Raw genomic sequence first — 19,722 nt, 5'->3', positions numbered from 1 at the left:
TTAAAAAATCTACATTATCTACAAACATTCTTGAGGTACACACACACACACACATGCTTACACCCACACATACTTTCAGCAAGTTTGGATAGAGCTCTAAATGCCTGCATGCTTGCACATTTGGACAACCTTTGCATATTACATGAGTTTACAGTATAGAAACAGGCCATTTGGTTCAATGCGTGTACGCCAATGTTTATTCTTCACATGAGCCTCCCTCCATACTTCAACATAGGTTATCAGTATAATAATGGTCAGAACCCTGCTCATTGGTGTCAGAATGGTGTTAAAATATAGAGTTGGGGGACAACTAATTAATTAGCAAAAGATTTAAAAAAATACTTTTCAAAGCCATTTCCCTGGGGGCCAGTTAGAATTGAGTCAAGTGCCTCATTGAGATGGTCTCTCATTCCTTGTTTAAATTTGATCAGGCAACTTTGCACCAGGCTTAAGTTGCACATTTTCTGTTATGAGACAAACTTCTTTGTACCAATTCGACGCATACAATAACCATTACAGAATTAAATATATTTCATGAAACAGCCTCAGTTCAAAGTCTGCATGTTCCTCTCATTTGGTTATTTTCCATTCAATAAATCTATGCTCAATTTCTTGTCCTTAAGTAAGAAATGTATGTCATTTTTTTCCTGAATCAAGTTAATGGATTAACAAAAGAAATAACAGACTGCTCTTTGTTTTCGGAGCCAGGTATTGAACACGAATATCCAGAACAGGAGTCCAAAGCCTGGATCAGCATTCCAAGAACAAGAATTGGGATTCTTCCTTGAAACAGGACTTCAAAGAGCTCATGTTATTTATTTCAAAAATGGGTGAGATCTGAGTTACTTGTTGAAGCTTTATGCATGTGTGCATGGCCAGGTGTGTATGTTATGATGTGTATGAGGCAACATGGGTGTGTGCTGGGACATGTGTGGGTCGGCATGTTGGGATCTGTGTCTCCTTGCATGCATGCAGTTGGACCCCGATTCCTCCCATTGAAATACATTCAGATAAAATGGTCAAAATGTTTCAGAGGGGAAATCCAGTCGGAAGGAAAATGGCATTAAACAATTTATTCAGAATAGTGGAGGGGTGATAGTTTGAAAACCTTGAATTGCTCACCCGTTTCCTTGACAAGCTCAGTGGAACGAATAACTGGTTTAACTTGAAGATCAAGCAATGTTTGTAGATTTTCAGAGAACTGTCATCGTGTTGTGTTTAATGCTATTGTCCTCTTTTGTTATTTTTGTCTCCTAACTTCTGACCTGAAATGGGATTTTGCCTGAGGAACATTAAAAATTGTTAACCTGGTCACTCACTCCCGTTGCGCATGATTTAAAATGTGCCAACTTGTTGTGTTGGTTTAGCACATGCAGCGTTGCAGCCATCTGAAATTTTCAAGCTGTAATTTAAGGATCAAGAGCAGAGAGGGTGCTATCTAGTTGTTACTTGTATCTAAACTTTTAATTACTTTTAAAAGTACATGTTAATGAAATGACAGCTGTTTATATATTTAAGTGGTTGCATGATTGTTTTAAGAGCCAGTCACATGATTTGATGGTGATGCACTGGGGTGTTTCACAGCTCCTGTTTAGTTTTGTTTTCTAGTCTGTAACAGGCAGTAGCTCCTACAATAAACCAGTTATTGTTAGTTAGAATCTCCGTGTGCAAATCACATCTGTTTCTTTTTGTTTAAAACCCACAACCCCTAACATAGCCAGGACATGACAACAGCCATTTTATCAAAATGGCAAAAGGTAAATTTACTAATGGACAGAGGCAGCAGTGACTCCCTTGGCATATGTGACTTTTTGGCCACGGTTCTCCAGGCTGGGAGATTCTCACATCAGCCGATTTGCAGGTTTCGCGCATGCATTCACGCCCCGCTAATGTCTCTCAGCCCCAGATTTCTGGCGGTGTCACATTCACGCTAGAAATCAGCGGGGAGGCGCAAAGACCACTTAAATGGTCATTTGCATAGAATTTAAATGTGATTAGTGGGCCTGGGACTGCAGTCTCCTCCCCTCCCATCCCCCAGATGGTTCACTCCAGCGGGGTTTAGAGTAGCTCCCAACCAATGGGGAACTGGCTGCCCAACCTCGCTGGAGTGAAGGGGGGGTGCATTGGGGCCCCCCCCGATAATTGGGTGGCCGGGGAGTGTGCCCCTGGCCATGGGCACCTTGGCAGTGCTAGCCTGTGCCCCCTGGCACTGCACAAGGGGCAAAGTGCTAATTCCCAGGGGGCACCTTTGTACTGCCTGTCGGGCATGGGGCAGTGCCAAGGAGGTGGGACATATGTAGGCGTGGCCTTGGGGTGGGTCGATCGGTGGGTTGGGGGAGTCACGCTGAAACTCTGCACAGAGATTGGTCGGGGAAGGAGGGAGGGCAGCTATCGGGGCACTGGGTGGGGTGTGGTGGGTCAGCAGTGGAGAGACAGTCAGCCTGCTTGGGGGGGGTTGGCGTTGCAGTGGGGGGGGGGGGGAGGGTTTCAGGACTGTAGGGTTGGGGAATTGCGGGGGTGGCTGGAGATCGGGGCGGGCCAGGATAAGGGGGGTTCGGGGCTGGCCCGGGAATGGTCGGGGTGCCAGCAATTGGGCCATGGGTGGGTGGAGGGCCGGCAATGCGGGGGTTGCAGAGCTGGCCAGCAATCGTAAGGCCATCAGTGCGGGGCCACTGCACAAGCGCCGATCTCGGCACTGACAGATCCACACATGCGCAATGGCCCACTCAGCTTGCTGATTTCAGCCTTACCAGTGGGAATAGGCCCCGCCCCCTAGTTTTTAATGATATTCGCACTGGTGGCCTCTGAACTCCCACTGTAAAAACCAGCGTGAATTACTCCAGTTTTCACGCAAATTCGATACTTAGAATTTTTGGGGGAGAATTCTGGCCTTTATGTCATAAAAAAGTGTGAAGTGGATAAATCTGTTCCAAATTCCTTCAGTCAAGGTATATGCAGATATGTTGGTGCACAAATATACAGGAAGGCTTTTGTGCATTTATAAGAAGAATGACAGTTCTTGAATCTTGAATGACAAAGAGCTACCTTTGCTTTCTGCTGCAAGCAAAGACTCTCCTGCTATATGTAGGTCAAACTGGTGAACATCGAGAGAGTGTTTTTGCTGTTCTTTTGCGGTGAATCATAGTTGTGCTTCATGTTCAAGCTGCTGGGTTCATACTGTAAATTGAAGATTCTGGGTCAGCAGTGATTCTGATTTGCTTTGTAGTTTATTAAATAGTAGATATGCCCTCTGTCATAAACGGAGAGAGAAAAACTGGTTTCAAATCATAATTAGAGCTAGGCCATTAATTGTGAAATTAGGAAGTGCTTTTTCACACAAGTAGCGGAATCCTAGAATTCACTCCAAGAATTTATTGGAGTCAATCAAAATTTTCAAGACTGGATTGACAGAATGGACAAATGGACTTGAGACAGTGATCAGCCGTGACCTAGTTGAAAGCTGGAACAGATTCAAGGGGCAGAAGGGCCACCTTGTTCCATTGTATTTGAAATGAATTTTTTGGTCGATTGTTTTTTTTTCCTTGTTCCATTCTCAAAAGTACAAAGTCAGAAAGGAGAGCTTGTGTTTATTTGATGCCATTTTGGGGTGTGGGGTTATTAAAAATATTCTCATGAGCAAACTCGGAGGAACATAGAACAAATGTATAAGGTGACTGCTTTATTTTCAGCCCAAACAGGCATACATTTCTCATCTCGTATGCAAGTTTATATGGCAAGGCCCTCTCCCTGAAATGAGTTCTGACAGCTGCAGGCGAGCTCTCAGTGGACCCCAGCACTAATAAGCACAATCGTTAACCTTACAACCTAACAGCGAGGGAAAACTGACATATTTTCACTCTCTCCTGCTTTCTCCAATCCTGCTGATTTGACTTCTGGTTTCTGCTGTTCAGTTTATGCTTCATTATATCCTTTCCCTTTTTGGAGTGATTTCTTTTTGAAATTCCCTATTTTTTTCTGACTCTTAGCCCTTTCCTGATCCAATATGTTTTTTTTCTTTTGGAGAAAACAGGTTGTGTTTTTAGTCTGTTTATTTCCATTTTCTCTCCCTTCATTTTCCACAAATTATCCCAAAATTGCCTCTTTGGTGGGGCAAAATCCATCAGGCACTGGAAACCTTTTGGTCAGGATTGCCAACTCTTGATTGGACATATTCCTGAAGTTTACATCATCTAATCTTCCCACTTCTAACCACATAACCTGAACAGCTTTCCCCACCTCGTAAGTTTTAATAACAAATTTGCAGAAGAATGAATTTTTTTTTTAAAAAAGCACCATTATTTTTCACTGCCCCTGTGAATTTTTGTTATTGTTTTGTTGCTTGTGGCAGTGCACAGGAGGTTAAGCTTCAACTCCTGGAGGTTGCCCAACAATCCTGCTGACCCCCATTCTGGTGTCTCACCCAGCAGCTATCCCTCCTGTGTGGTCCGAGATGGTGTGTGAGAATCACAGAGGACATCACAGCACACTCATCATCTCACTGAATTGTGATGAGGAGCAGTGACCTTGGGTGATCTTTTCTGTGGCCTGGGTGTGTCTGGATGAATTGTAATGCTGTAAGAGTTTTAACAACACCAGGTTAAAGTCCAACAGGTTTATTTGGTAGCAAATACCATTAGCTTTCGGAGTGCTGCTCCTTCGTCAGATGGAGTGGAAATGTGCTCTCAAACAGGGCACAGAGACACAAAATCAAGTTACAGAATACTGATTAGAATGCGAATCCCTACAACCAACCAGACCTTAAAGATACAGACAATGTGGGTGGAGGGAGCATTAAGCACAGGTTAAAGAGATGTGTATTGTCTCCTGTGCTTAATGCTCCCTCCACCCACATTGTCCGTATCTTTAAGATCTGGTTGGTTGTAGGGATTCGCATTCTAACCAGTATTCTGTAGATTGATAGTGTGTCTGTGCCCTGTTTGAGAGCACATTTCCACTCCATCTGACGAAGGAGCAGCGCTCCGAAAGCTAATGGTATTTGCTACCAAATAAACCTGTTGGACTTTAACCTGGTGTTGTTAAAACTCTCACTGTGTTCACCCCAGTCCAACGCTGGCATCTCCACATCATGAATTGTAATGCCCAGCTCATGGAACTGCTGCTGGCCCGCACGTGCAACTGCAGGAGCAACACAGCTGTGTAGAGGCTGTTTTCTCTCAGAAAAAGATGTCTCTGGGTGAGATTAGCTAGCTTCTCTCAGGCCTGGTATCTTACCAGCCTGCGTGGCACAGTATCGCATAGCGTGATGCACTTATCCATGAAGCCATCAAGATGACTAGTTTTCTTATGCTATATATCTCTGAAAAATAGCATCCTATCCATGTGTAAAATGTCATTAGGGATAAAAGAATGTCTTGGGAGACACCAAAGCTTTTTGCAATCCAAGTTACTGCACTGTTGTTGTAATGCAGGAAAAGAAAATCCTGGATCAGTTTTGTTTTTACTAAAAGAACAGCAGCCAGCATAAACTGGGAATGAGATTGCATTTAAAATGAGCTTAGCTTTTCTTGCTGGAATGTAGTTAGTTGTTTGTTACATGCAACAAACAGCGATCTGAATTCCATCTTACTCTGTAAACTCTCTTGGGTTTGCAGTAAGTGTTACTGGTGAATAACTAGGACAGTAAAATAAGATTGAGAGAGTTTAGGACATTCACTGTGATCAAGCTGAGAAAGATATTGTCCTGATTTCTCATTCATTCTGTGTCCTTTCACAATTACGTAATGTCGCTTGTGTCAAAGGGTAAATGAAGCTTTAAATACCAGAATATGATAAATGTGGCTATTTCTGTATTTTACCTTGGGGAAAAAAAATGAAAATGTGCATTTGCCAAACTTCATACTGGTTCCTTGAAGGATTGCTCGCCTCTTTCTACTTCCACATGAGTAAATATTCAACCTCCTGTTCTTTCTCTCCTGGGTTAGTAATAGAATCATAGAAACCCTACAGTACAGAAAGAGGCCATTCTGCCCATCGAGTCTGCACCGACCACAATCCCACCCAGGCCCTACCCCCATATCCCTACACATTTACCCACTAACCCCTCTAAGCTACGCATCTCAGGACACTAAGGGCAATTTCTTTTCAGCACGGCCAATCAACCTAACCCGCACATCTTTGGACTGTGGGAGGAAACCGGAGCACCCGGAGGAAACCCACGCAGACACGAGGAGAATGTGCAAACAGGCAGCTCCATCAGTTTGCGCAGTGCTACTTCCCTAATGATTATTTCACCAAGTACCCCTCTCCTTTCCACCTCACGATTTACAGCTATTACTGGAATGTTTTTTGAGCAAACTGATGGAGCTGTGTGGCCACATGTCTCTACTGCCTCTCTACTGATCTATCCTGTAGCCTCGTATCCCAGTTCACTTCATCTAGCTAAGCTTTCATGGCCCAGTAGTTCCCCTATTTAAGCTTAAAATACTAAAATCAAACTGGATGTAAAATTCAATCATGTTGTGGTTGTTGCTATCTAGGGTGCCTTTACTCTGAGATCATTGCACACCAAGTCTCATATAACCTGCGAATATAAAAGCAATATACTGCTGGAATCTGAAGCAAAAACAGAAAATGCTGGAAAATCTCAGCAGGTCCGACAGCATGTGTGTGGAGAGAATAGAGCCAATGTTTTGAGTCTCGATGATCCTTCTTCAGAACCTGCTCTCTAGCTGGTTCCAGAGCATACTGCTCGAAGAAACTTATCTCGAAAGCATTCTATGAACTCCTCACTCAGGCCACTACTGCCGACCTGATTTTTCTAAGTTTATATATAGATTGAAATCACCCATGATCGACCCTTTATCACAAGCCCCAATATTTTTTCTTGAATACTTTGTCCTACATTGTGGTTACTGTTGGGGGACCCGTAGACCACTCCCACAAGTGACTTCTTTCCCCAACTATTCCGTATCTCCACCCAAACAGATTCTACATCCTGATCTCCTTAACCAAGATAATCTGTTAACTATTGCACCATTGTCATCATTGATTAACAGTGCTACCCCTCCACCGTTACCTAGCTTCCTGTTCTTATTGAACATCACATAATCCTCAACATTCGGAACACAATCCTTGTCAATCTGCAGCCATATCTTGGTAATGGCTATCAGATTATATTTATTTACTTCATTGTGCGCCATCAATTTGTCCACTGTGTTATGAATGCCTCGGCAGTCAATGGCATCGTTGTTGCTGAATCCTCCGCCATCAACATCCTGGAGATTGCCGTTTACCAGAAACTTAAATTAACAAAACTTATAAGTACTGTGGCTACTAAGAGCATTGAGAGGCTGGGATTCCTGCAGAGACTAGCTCACCTCTTGACTCCCCAAAGCCTGTCCACCTACAAGGCACAAGTCAGGAGCGTAACAGAATACTCTGCACTTGACTGGAAGAGTGCAGCTCCAGCAACACTCAAACAGCCCAACGCCATCCGGGATAAAGCAGGCAAGTTGGTTGACACCCTATCCACTGTGCCAGTAAGTTGTACCATCTACAAGATGTACCACAGCAACTTCTCAAGTTTCCTTCAACAGCACCTTCCAAACCTACAACCCTCTACCACTCACAAGAACGAGGGCACCAGGATTATGGGAACACGACCAGCTGCAATTTTCCATCCAGGACACACAACATGCTGACTTGGAAATACATTGCCGTTCCTTCACTGGTGCTGGGATCCTGCTACTCCCTTCCGAACAGCACTGTGGGTGTGCCTACACCACATGGACTGGAGCAATTTAAGAAGATGGCTCAACACCACCTTCTACACAAAATTACTGAAACCATTGGAAGACCCAATAGACAAATCTGTTGGCATGTCCAGCAATACGATAACCTCGGGGGCTTTCTGAAATCCTCTCGGGCCTCTTCAGATCCACAGATAACAGTATAAAAACTTTGCACACTGCAGGATACATCACATCTTCCAGAATCCAATAAAGTTAGTGTCTTTAGTTTTTTAAAATGTTATTATTGAAAGACACCAGTTAGCAATTACAAAACTAAAATGCTGTGAAGGCTGAAAATCTGAGCAGAAAACAAAACACTCAAAATGTCCACCTCTAGAAAGAGAAAACAGAGTTAACATTTCAAGTTGGCACCTTTCATCTGAGTATTTCAGAATAACTTTGAATGGTCGGTTTCAAATAACGGTATAAATAATTAAAATTGTTCATCAGATGAGAGAGAGCAAAAATGGCTCATTCCGGTGTTGGGAAATGGATTGGAGTCTCAATAGGTCTTTTGTTTAGCATTTGTTTCCACAACAGCACTTCAGCATTTTCCAGAGTGAGCATGAACATAGCATGTTTATTTAATGCTGATCAAATATCCCTTCCCTGACTGCCAGATTCTTTGGAACAATTTGACAACATTGCACATTAGTGATAACGTACAAGCTCTCTCATACACAGGTTAGCAAGCCTCAGAGTTTGTTACTTATAAATCCGTACCTATTGCACCATTAGCTTGGATATCCCTCGACTATTAAAGCTCTGTTGTGAATTATTCAGTCTACAGAGAGCGGTACGTAAAAATTAAAGAGGCATAGCTCACGGCTGACGAATGTTGGCAAGGCTTTCTGGCCAAAACAAGCTCTTAATCCAATACCATCCATAAAAGTATTTGATTTATTTTGATATGATGTAACCCAGCTGCAGAGATGATTGAAGTCCTGACTTGGAAACTGATTGAACGGGTGATGAAAAATATCTGAGAAGCAAAATGGATTGAGCCTTTAGGAGTGATGCTCCATGCAAGTAAACAGGTTCATTTCTTGCACCCCACCCTTACTCCGATCCACTCCCGGTCTAAGTCAGACACTCTAGGCAGGCACTGGGTGGAGCCTGCAGTCCTGGCTGTGCCCAGATGGTGTCATGCACCTCCCATTAGCTGGCCAGAAGGTCAGTGAAAGGCCTCAGAGCGGACTGCCTCTTCTTGTGGGACAGGCAAAGAGGTGGGATTGTTTACATTGGACGGGGCAAAATGAAAATGTCACAAGAGCAATAAAGTGAGGAATGAGATGAATCTATTAGTTGCTATGGTTATAATTCACTAAACACCTGACATCACCGTCATTTCCATTCGCAATCCTTGTCAGCAAATGTCAGCTTCAAACAGGCACATTGAACTGAAAACTCAGGACAATTAATATTCTGTGTCCGCAATGTTCCATATCGCATACAAGATTGAAAGATTCTTCTCAAACAGCACAGGATAAGAGTCAGGGATTAACTGCATTGTATCTTTAGAGAGTCATGGGGCAGCAAGATGAGCTACCAGACTGAACAGGTAAATTCCATTTTCTTCAGTAATAGAATTGACTTGTCAGGAGATGAGATCAGGTGGATCGCAGTCATCACAATAAATGTGGCACTCAGCAGCAATGTTGCTCACCAGTAGCTGAACTAGAGGTTCAAGTGAAGAATTCAGCCAGACTCCCAGCCCCAGTGAAGAACTCAGCCAGTCTATCACGCAAACCAGCCTCCCATCCAATGATTCTGTCTACACTTCCCACTGCCTCAGAAAAGCAGCCAGCATAATCAAGCACCCACGCACTCCGGACATGCTCTCTTCCACCAGGAAAAAGATACAGAAGTCTGAGGACACATACCAACCAACTCGAGAACAGCTTCTTCCCTGCTGCCTATCAGACTTTTGAATGGACCTACCTTATATTAAGTTGATCTTTCTCTACATCCTAGCTATGACTGAAACACTACACTCTCTTGTTTCCTTCTCCCCTATGTACTCTGTGAACGATGTGCTTTGTCTGTATAGCGCACAAGAAACAGTACTTTTCACTGTATACTAATACGTGATAATAATAAATCAAATCAAAGCAAACAAGATTGTTTTGCATTGACTCTGCAGTTGTAATGTAAAGGCATCTTCCAGATCCACTTTAATATCCGTCGTTAGAGCACATGTAGTCTTGAAGCAAATAATTGCACATGATATTTATTAATAACTAGCTTACCAGCTCCTTCCAAGTCTTCTTTCCCAGTATAAAGAAAATTAATGCTAACTCAGAATAGTTTTTCAATCAACTTCAGATTCTGCAGGTTATAAGATGTGTCGAGGGGTATTTGTGTCAGAAATATCATTGGAGAATCAAGTAAATGAAACTAGGTTTAGCTTCTAAGATTTGTGATCCAAGAAATGGTGAATCTGAGGGGTCAGATGACTCTTATTTGATCATAAATTTTGGATCCAAACTGCTTTCATACAGAAGGGATACAATCTGCATGTTAATCGGATAAACCAGGATCAAGCTGCTGCAATGCAGATTTCTGCATCATTATTATGTCAATCCATCTGTAGCTCAAGATTCTGCAGAAAGTACAGAGAGGCAACACTCTGTCTTCTACCTGTTGTACCGCATTACTGCTTTCAGCACGGCTGTAGATATTGCCTCTTTAAACCTCGCTGTTTCAAAATCAAGGCTCTCTCTTTGGCATTCTGACTCATTCTTTCGTAATTGTGGAACTCCTCAGCTCCCTATCTTGACTACTTTTAGTAATGCACAATGTTTTGAACCCAAGTCATTAATCACCTGTCCTTAATTAACCCTCATCTCTATCCCTCAACCAACATCTCCAAAAGCACATCAATTAGTCAGTTATCTCATTTTTGTGAGTGCTTACTGTCTGTAAATTGACTGCCATTTTACCTCATTTATAACAGTAGCTACACTTGAAAATTAATTATAAAACTAAAGCAAAATATTACTGATGCTAGAAATCGGAAATGAAAACAGAGAATCTGCTGCCTCTCAGCACCATAGACCTGGGTTCGATTCCCGGCTTGGGTCACTGTCTGTGTGCAGTTTGCACATTTTCCCCGTGTCTGCGTGTGTTTCCTCCGGGTGCTCCAGTTTCTTCCCACAGTCTGAAAGACGTGATGGTTAGGTGCATTGACCCAAACAGGTGCCGGACTGTGGCGACTAGGCGAATTTCACAGTAACTTCATTGCAGTGTTAATGTAAGCCTTACTTGTGACTAATAAACAAAACTTTAAAACTTTAACTTTGGAAAAAAAATGCTAGAAACATGCAGCAGGTCCAGCAGTATTTGTGGAGAGAGAAAAATAGATTTAATGCTTCAGATTGGTGACCCATTCTCGTGAATCTTTTCTGCACCCTCTCTAATGCCTTCAGAGCCTTCCTAACGTGCGGTGCGCAGAACTTTTTATTATTCGTTCATGAGATGTGGACACTGCTGGCTAGACCTTCTTGAACCGCTGCAGTCCATGGAACAGCAGTTCTATTGGGGAGGGAGTTCCAGGGTTTTGGCCCAGCGACAGTGAAAGAACGACGATATATTTCCAAATCAGGATGGTAAGTGAAATGGATAGAAACTTTGTAGGTGGTGGTGTTCCCATGATCTACTGCCCTTGACCTTCAAGTTGATAGAGGTCACGTGTTTAGAAGGTGCTGATGAAGGAGATTGGTGAATTGCTGGGTGCTATACTCCTGTTGAAGCCAAACCAGTGCTTTGTCCAGGTTCATCAGTACTCCCTTGCTTTAGTACTCTTTGCCACTATTTATAAGTCTAGTATTAACTGTTTTCTGAACCTTCCCTAGCATCTTTTATAATTTGTACACATAGCCCCCTAGAATTGTACCTGTTGGAATTGTACCCGTTAAAATTGTCCCCTTTGTTTTTTATTGTCTCCTTGTGTTCTTCCCACCAAAATGAATCACTTCATACTTCCCTGCATTAAATTTCACCAGCCTCAGAGTTCAGATCAGTTTCATTACAAAGGAAGAATTTGCATTTATAAAGAATCTTTCAGGCCTTGGTCTCCTTGGAAAGAAAACTTGCCTAAAATATAAAAATGTTATTGACAAACCTGCAGTACATTCTGAAAACAAAATACTGCTAATGGTGGAATCTGAAACAAAATCAAAATGCTGGAAAATCTCAGCAGGTCTGACAGCATCTGTGGGGAGAGAATAGATGTGGAAATGCCGGCGTTGGACTGGGGTAAACACAGTAAGGAGTCTAACAACACCAGGTTAAAGTCCAACAGGTTTATTTGGTAGAAGGTAGTGTTTGCTACCAAATAAACCTGTTGGACTTTAACCTGGTGTTGTTAGACTCCTTACTGGGAGAGAATAGAGCCAACATTTTGAGTCTAGGTGACCCTTCGTCAGAGCAGACCCATATTGCATCCTTTTTTCCAATCCCAAATAAAACTTAACCTTTCAGAAAACAGACTTCGTTCTTCAGTTAGCTTTTCCCTGTTCATTTTGAATGCTGTGGTTCACCTCAAACACTTTTGTATCAAACAATTGATGTGCGCTATTATGATAACCAAAAATGCTGGAAATAGTCAGCATCTGTGGAGAGAAGAAGAGTTACTGACCATTCACGTCCCACTGCTGCTGCTGCAAGATTGGATGGAGAATTTGGCGCTCAGACCTGCACTGCAGCAGGACAGGAGAATCCCGCTGACATGAATGGCCGTAGATCCCACCCATAATTTCAGGTCAATGATACTTTGTGTTTGGCAATAGCTTGTTTTATTATATTGATGAGGTGGAAAGTGTGAAATATCACAGCAGTAATCCCTATAGCTGGCCTGGAATTGCTGAACTAAGCACTTTTGTTGGCTCCAGTGCTAATTATATGAATCTTCTTGTAATTAAACCTCACATTGTTACAAGCCTGAGGTTCGTGTCTGCCTCTACCCTGTTGCTAATTGTGATTTATGCCATAAACCATGTAAGAATGATCTCAGTGAAGACCTTTGGCCTGTGCAGCGAGAGAGAGAGAGCTTGAAATATAAATGAGATGGCTTCTGTCAGAAAGATGGATTGAACAAATCCACCCCAACACCTGTATAGCTTGGTTAGCAGGCTTATTCATCAAGAGTGCTCAGCTCTTGAAACACTTGTGAAACATAATCCAAGAAAGCAGCAAACATATCTATTGTGGAGAAACCCTCAGAAAACTCTCATCAGATGTCAATAGTTCATTCAATCTCATTACAAAGGAAGAGCTTGTGTTTCTAAAGCATATTTCATGACCTCAGGATGTCCAAAAGTGCTTTACGGCCATTGAGTACTCTTGAAGTGTAGTCACCTTTGTAATGTAGGCACTTGATCAAATTAGATTTTTTGCGGCATCCCGGATTTTTACCTTGAAGTTTGTTTTTGGAAAATGGTTAGTAAATTAAAGACAAATGGAGGAGACGCTCAAATGTGGAATGGGCACAAAATGGACCATTCCACTGTTGAGATCTGGAATAAATCTGCTAACTGTCATCGTTAACCAGTAGGAGCAGGGTATGAAGGCAGCTGTATCTGTGACACGCTATCATGCAGCTCTGGAAATTGAAAGGTTTATGTAAGAATATAAACATCTTTAGGACAACAAAAGAACTATTAGTTCAACAAGCATATCGATCGTCAAAATCTACTCAACTTGTCACTTTACCCTTCAATTCCAATAATTCCTTGATTTGTCTTTTGAACCTACTCATTCTGTATGCTTCAGTTGCCTTTCCTGGTAATGTTACTGTTCCTCCTGACATGCTGTTAGTGATGAAACAGATCTGTGATTTGAAAATTGATGGAGAATTAAATGCCTCCAGTTTCAAATTAGAACGGATTAAGCTCTTGATGCTGAAATTAATTATGAATTAAAGTTGCAGTCCTCTCTGTCTCTCGCCCATATGTTTGCATGTTTTCTCTCTGTGTCTTTCTTTCACCACCCCTCTCAAACACATTCCCTAGCTTAATATCCATCCGAGAGCCTTCCTCTCTTCAATATGTGCTTGTCACCATTTACTTTATCACTCATTTCAGACTTTGTTAATTCTTTTTGTAGTTTTCTCTCCTCTATAATTGAATCTCTTTCCTTATTCATTGAATACTCTCCATCTCGGAAACTCCCGCAATAACCATATCAACAAGCCTGCCGATTACACTGCTTGGTTACTTCACTGAGCAACAGAGGTTCCACCCTCATGTCCCCACCAAATTCCACTTTGAGATGTAATTGCATTTTCTAATAAATATCTGTTCTTGAGTTGTGGGTGACATTATCCAAGCCTGTTTGCCACAAAGCATTAAGAGTCAACCACATATTGTGGGACTGGAACCTTAGTTAGGATATTGGGATATTGTGTACAATTTTGGTTGCCACACTACCAGAAGGATGTAGATGCTTTGGAGAGGGTACAGAAGAGGTTTACCAGATGTTGCCTGGTCTGGAGGGTATTAGCTTTGAGGAGAGGTTGGATAAACTCGGTTTGTTCTCACTGGAACAACGGAGGTTGAGGGGCGACCTGATAGAGGTTTACAGGATTGAGTAGCATGGACAGAGTGGATATAGTCAGGTACTCTTTCCTTGGGTAGAAGAGTCAAGTACTAGGGGACGTAGGTTTAAGGTGTGTGTGGGAAACGTTTAGAGGAGATGTGTGAGGCAAGTTTTTTACACAGAGGGTGGTGAATGTCTGGAACGCGCTGCCCGGGGAATACATGAATAGGATGGGAATGGAAGGATATGGACTCTGTTGGTGCATACGGTTTTAGTTTAGGCAGGCATCATGATCGGCGCAGGTTTGGAGGGCCGAAGGGCCTGTTCCTGTGCTGTACTGTTCTTTGTTCTTTGGAGACACATGAAAGCCAGTCTGAGCAGGGATGGCAGCTTTCCCTCAGCTGAAGGGCGTGAGAGAACCAAGTTCAATTTTATACCAAGCTGGCAGCTTCCAGGGTCAGTTGTTGAATTTCATTTCACAATTTGCCATGTTTGAGTTTTGAACTCATGCTTTTGGCTGGCACCAAGGTTGCAACGGTTTCATATCTTAATATTGTTCAGTCAGTAAACCTGCTCAGATACCTGACAGTTTCAGTGTGTGTTCCACCTAACAGCTCAATACTTGGAAATTAAATCACTCGCATCAAACATCGCTGCAGTTTGCAGTTGGGAAAGGAGGGAGTGAGTGGGAAAGGAAAGAGAGAGAGAGAGCGAGTGGGAAAGGAGAGGGAGAGAGAGCGAGCGGGAAAGGAGAGAGAGTGAGCGGGAAAGGAGAGAGAGAGAGTGAGTGGGAAAGGAAAGAGAGAGAGAGAGCGAGTGGGAAAGGAGAAGGAGAGAGAGAGAGAGCGGGAAAGGAGAGAGAGAGCGGGAAAGGAGAGAGAGAGCGGGAAAGGAGAGGGAGAGAGAGAGAGCGGGAAAGGAGAGGGAGAGAGAGAGAGCGGGAAAGGAGAGGGAGAGAGAGAGAGCGGGAAAGGAGAGGGAGAGAGAGAGAGAGCGGGAAAGGAGAGGGAGAGAGAGAGAGAGCGGGAAAGGAGAGGGAGAGAGAGAGAGCGGGAAAGGAGAGGGAGAGAGAGAGAGAGCGGGAAAGGAGAGGGAGAGAGAGAGAGAGCGGGAAAGGAGAGGGAGAGAGAGAGAGAGCGGGAAAGGAGAGGGAGAGAGAGAGAGAGCGGGAAAGGAGAGGGAGAGAGAGAGAGAGCGGGAAAGGAGAGGGAGAGAGAGAGAGAGCGGGAAAGGAGAGGGAGAGAGAGAGAGAGCGGGAAAGGAGAGGGAGAGAGAGAGAGAGCGGGAAAGGAGAGGGAGAGAGAGAGAGAGCGGGAAAGGAGAGGGAGAGAGAGAGAGAGCGGGAAAGGAGAGGGAGAGAGAGAGAGAGCGGGAAAGGAGAGGGAGAGAGAGAGAGAGCGGGAAAGGAGAGGGAGAGAGAGAGAGAGCGGGAAAGGAGAGGGAGAGAGAGAGAGAGCGGGAAAGGAGAGGGAGAGAGAGAGAGAGCGGGAAAGGAGAGGGAGAGAGAGAGAGCGGGAGAGGAGAGGGAGAGAGAGTGGGAAAGGAGAGGGGGAGAGAGAGAGCGGGAAAGGAGAGGGGGAGAGAGAGAGCGGGAAAGGAGAGGGGGAGAGAGAGAGCGGGAAAGGAGAGGGGGAGAGAAAGAGCGAGCGGGAAAGGACAGAGAGAGCGAGCGGGAAAGGACAGAGAGAGCGAGCGGGAAAGGACAGAGAGAGCGAGCGGGAAAGGACAGAGAGAGCGAGCGGGAAAGGACAGAGAGAGCGAGCGGGAAAGGACAGAGAGAGCGAGCGGGAAAGGACAGAGAGCGAGCGGGGAAGGAGAGAAAGAGAGCGAGCGGGAAAGGAGAGAAAGAGAGCGAGCGGGAAAGGAGAGTGAAAGAGCGAGCGGGAAAGGAGAGGGAGAGAGCGGGAAAGGAGAGGGAGAGAGCGGGAAAGGAGAGGGAGAGAGCGGGAAAGGAGAGGGAGAGAGAAAGAGCGAGCGGGAAAGGACAGAGAGCGAGCGGGAAAGGACAGAGAGAGCGAGCGGGAAAGGACAGAGAGAGCGAGCGGGAAAGGACAGAGAGCGAGCGGGAAAGGAGAGAAAGAGAGCGAGCGGGAAAGGAGAGAAAGAGAGCGAGCGGGAAAGGAGAGTGAAAGAGCGAGCGGGAAAGGAGAGTGAAAGAGCGAGCGGGAAAGGAGAGTGAAAGAGCGAGCGGGAAAGGAGAGGGAGAGAGCGGGAAAGGAGAGGGAGAGAGAGAGAGTGGGAAAGGAGAGGGAGAGAGAGAGAGTGGGAAAGGAGAGGGAGAGAGAGAGAGAGCGGGAAAGGAGAGGGAGAGAGAGAGAGCGGGAAAGGAGAGGGGGAAGAGCGAGCGAGCGGGAAAGGAGAGGGGGAGAGTGAGAGTGGGAAAGGAGAGGGGGAGAGAGAGCGGGAAAGGAGAGGGGGAGAGAGAGCGGGAAAGGAGAGAGAGAGAGCGGGAAAGGAGAGAGAGAGAGCGAGCGGGAAAGGAGAGAGAGAGAGCGAGCGGGAAAGGAGAGCGAGAGAGCGAGCGGGAAAGGAGAGAGAGAGAGAGCGAGCGGGAAAGGAGAGGGGGAAGAGCGAGCGAGCGGGAAAGGAGAGGGGGAGAGTGAGAGCGGGAAAGGAGAGGGGGAGAGAGAGCAGGAAAGGAGAGGGGGAGAGAGAGCGGGAAAGGAGAGGGGGAGTGAGCGGGAAAGGAGAGAGAGAGAGCGAGCGGGAAAGGAGAGAGAAAGAGCGAGCGGGAAAGGAGAGAGAGAGAGAGCGGGAAAGGAGAGAGAGAGAGAGCGGGAAAGGAGAGAGAGTGAGCGGGAAAGGAGAAAGAGTGAGCGGGGAAGGTGAGGGAGAGTGAGTGATTGGGGGAGGAGAAAGTGAATGTGAAAGGAGAGGGAGAGAGAGTGAGTGTGAGAAAGGGTGGGAGGAAGGTGTGGGAAGGGAGAGGAAAACCCCTCAGTTTTGGTTATGTAAATATCTGTATTTTAAACCTTTCACCAATTAGGTTAGTTGTTTAGCAGTCTTAAAGAAGACTCCTGTCTAAAATAAGGGGTGGGGAATCGTCCTCTCTTCTCCCCTTTCTGCTTTCACAATAAATAAAAGTAATTGGCTCAGTTTCAACCCAAATCCCACCATTTGTAGCTGGGTAGCCGGTCTGTGCTTCCCTGCTGCACATCTTTGTTCTGGGGAAGGATCTGTGAGAGATGAAAGCCATCACACTGATGGCTTTTCCAGTGCTGCCCTCTTAGTTCCATAAAACTGAGATGGGGAATATTTGTCTTGTTCACACCATCTTGGTTAAAGCAATGAGTCTGGCACTGCTGCCCCTCAGTACAGTATACGGCTTTCCATTTCGATGGTGACCTTCTGTTACTGGAGAACGTGAAGAAAATGGCAAATCCATCAACCACATTTTGATTCTCAACTTGATCATAATATTAATATTCATTTCTCTAAGTGGTACCACTGTACTGGCTCAATGGAGAATTTGCACGTCACTGAAATGTAAATGTTTGTACTCAGTGACTCTAATCATTAATTTAGATTTCAGCGCTAGAATTTTTGTTCTAGTCACGAGTGGACTGTGCTCTCAGTCTGCACCGTTAGGTCAGCAATCTGATTTTAACATTGCCATCGTGACTTTAGGCATGTAAGAACGAACGTGGCATTGTAAAAACTGTCCGCGCATAGCTGTCTTGGCGTTGCGACCAGAACAGTATAAACTGGTGAATTTTCAAACTGGAACGTGGCTCGACATAACGAACAACAAAGAGAACAGTACAGCACAGAAACAGGTCCTTCGGCCCACCAAGTCTGCGCCGACACATGACACCTTTCTAAACTAAAGACCTTTTACTTCTCCACAGTCTTAATCCCTCTATTTCCTGCCTATGCAAGTATCTAAATGGTATACAAGTTGCATTCGTGTCAGGACAGAACTTAAACTTAACAATTGTACCCAGGATATAATAAACACCAGTTTAGTTCTGTTTGTATTGCAGGAACTTCTCCGTAGGAAGGGAGGCAAAAGAGAGAAGCATTTCCGTAGTGTTCCCCTGTACTTATTGGCAGCTGATTTCAAAGCCGTACTGGGAGAAGCCCTAGGGTAGGATTTACACTAAATACTCAACCAAAAATGCACCAAATGATAGAAAATGAGCCAATCTATTGGCTGAAACTTTCAAATGCAAGCTTTTGATTTTCAATGTAATAATTTTTACAGAGCACCAAAGATGTCTTTAAAATATGTTGAGACAATAGCAATGAAGATGTCAGCCTGCCCTTTGGCCTTGACTCTGACCATCGAACTGTAGGCCACAAGTACAAAATCAGTCATCAGTGAAACTAGAGACCGGAAGAATTGAATGTGGTTGATTCCATCAAACAGTGGATGTGTGTAACTGACTTCTAGCCAAAGTTGACTAACTCATTCAAAAGTAATTGGATGAACAACTGGTTAGGAATTTCAGGTTGGATTGTGGGCACTGGACAAGTACAGATGTTTGGCAAAAATTGCAAGCAAATTTCTTATTGCAAAAATACAAACTAAAGTAGTGTGTGTACAAATCTTGATTGTAAAGTTCTTAAATTATTCTCAAATAGTTTTTTTCATCCACCCAGTTCATGGAGCTTCCTGACAACTTGTTCCCTCCTCCATGAATACCTTCGCCCCTCCCTTGTATCTCCTTACCTTCTTCAAGCACTGTTCTATTACTCTTTATTTCCAACCTGGTTGTTCACAGAATTGAAAAGACCACGTTTTCAGAAGACACGGTTTATGCTGGGTGTGTGATTTGCATGGTTTTTGGAATAGTAAAATACACAAGCTGGATTTTACCCAGCAAAATGGTTATAGTTTTAGATTCTAGATAGAACTAGAAGTGTCCATCATCCAAACTCTTAGATCTAGGATTGTGTCCCACAGAAATATTCATCCCGGGGGTGCCTTCTAAATAATGTTTATCTGAAAGACTACAAGCATTCAAGGCAGCAGTACCAAACATTATGTAAATACAACAGCTGTCTTATTCCTGCCTTAGAGACTGAACCAAGATTGCACCAGTCATTTCATTTACTCTTTTTTGGTGATTGATGTTTAAAATGTCCTTTTTAAAGGAAAGAGCAACTCTGCAGTATACAGAAAGCCAAATGCATGTAGCTATCCAATTTCCTCCTGTACTGATCTGCACTGGGATATATTTTCATGGGCATTGGATGTCATTCACCTCCCTGTCAAAATGACTGTGGTTCATGTGTGAACATTATCAGTAAGTGTCAACAACTTGTCTGATTGAGGAATCACAGCTGAGGTTTGATACCTGCTCAATCCCCACATACCCAGATACACATGCACTCCAATCTTTCATGTCACTGTTGTACTGGTGGTGTAGATCAGAGCTGAATGGAAGACAGATTCATCTAAAAGAGACCCAATCAGAGTGCACTGTCCTTG

At 44.1% G+C, this 19,722-nt stretch overlaps 1 protein-coding gene across 6 annotated transcripts in view; it reads left to right on the top strand.

Annotated features, from left to right (window-relative positions):
- Window positions 1–19,722, top strand: part of ttc7b (tetratricopeptide repeat domain 7B) — a 348,584-nt gene that overhangs the window by 72,549 nt on the left and 256,313 nt on the right. For all 6 annotated transcript variants that reach the window (XM_078234474.1, XM_078234471.1, XM_078234470.1 and 3 more), the window contains one exon: window positions 709–830. In XM_078234474.1, coding sequence (XP_078090600.1) covers window positions 709–830 — 122 coding nt within the window. The remainder of the gene's footprint in view (window positions 1–708; window positions 831–19,722) is intronic.

The sequence above is a fragment of the Mustelus asterias genome, chromosome 18, assembly GCF_964213995.1.
Source record: "Mustelus asterias chromosome 18, sMusAst1.hap1.1, whole genome shotgun sequence".
Classification (NCBI taxonomy): Eukaryota; Metazoa; Chordata; class Chondrichthyes; order Carcharhiniformes; family Triakidae; genus Mustelus; species Mustelus asterias.
This window is presented reverse-complemented; position numbering and strand designations above follow the sequence as displayed.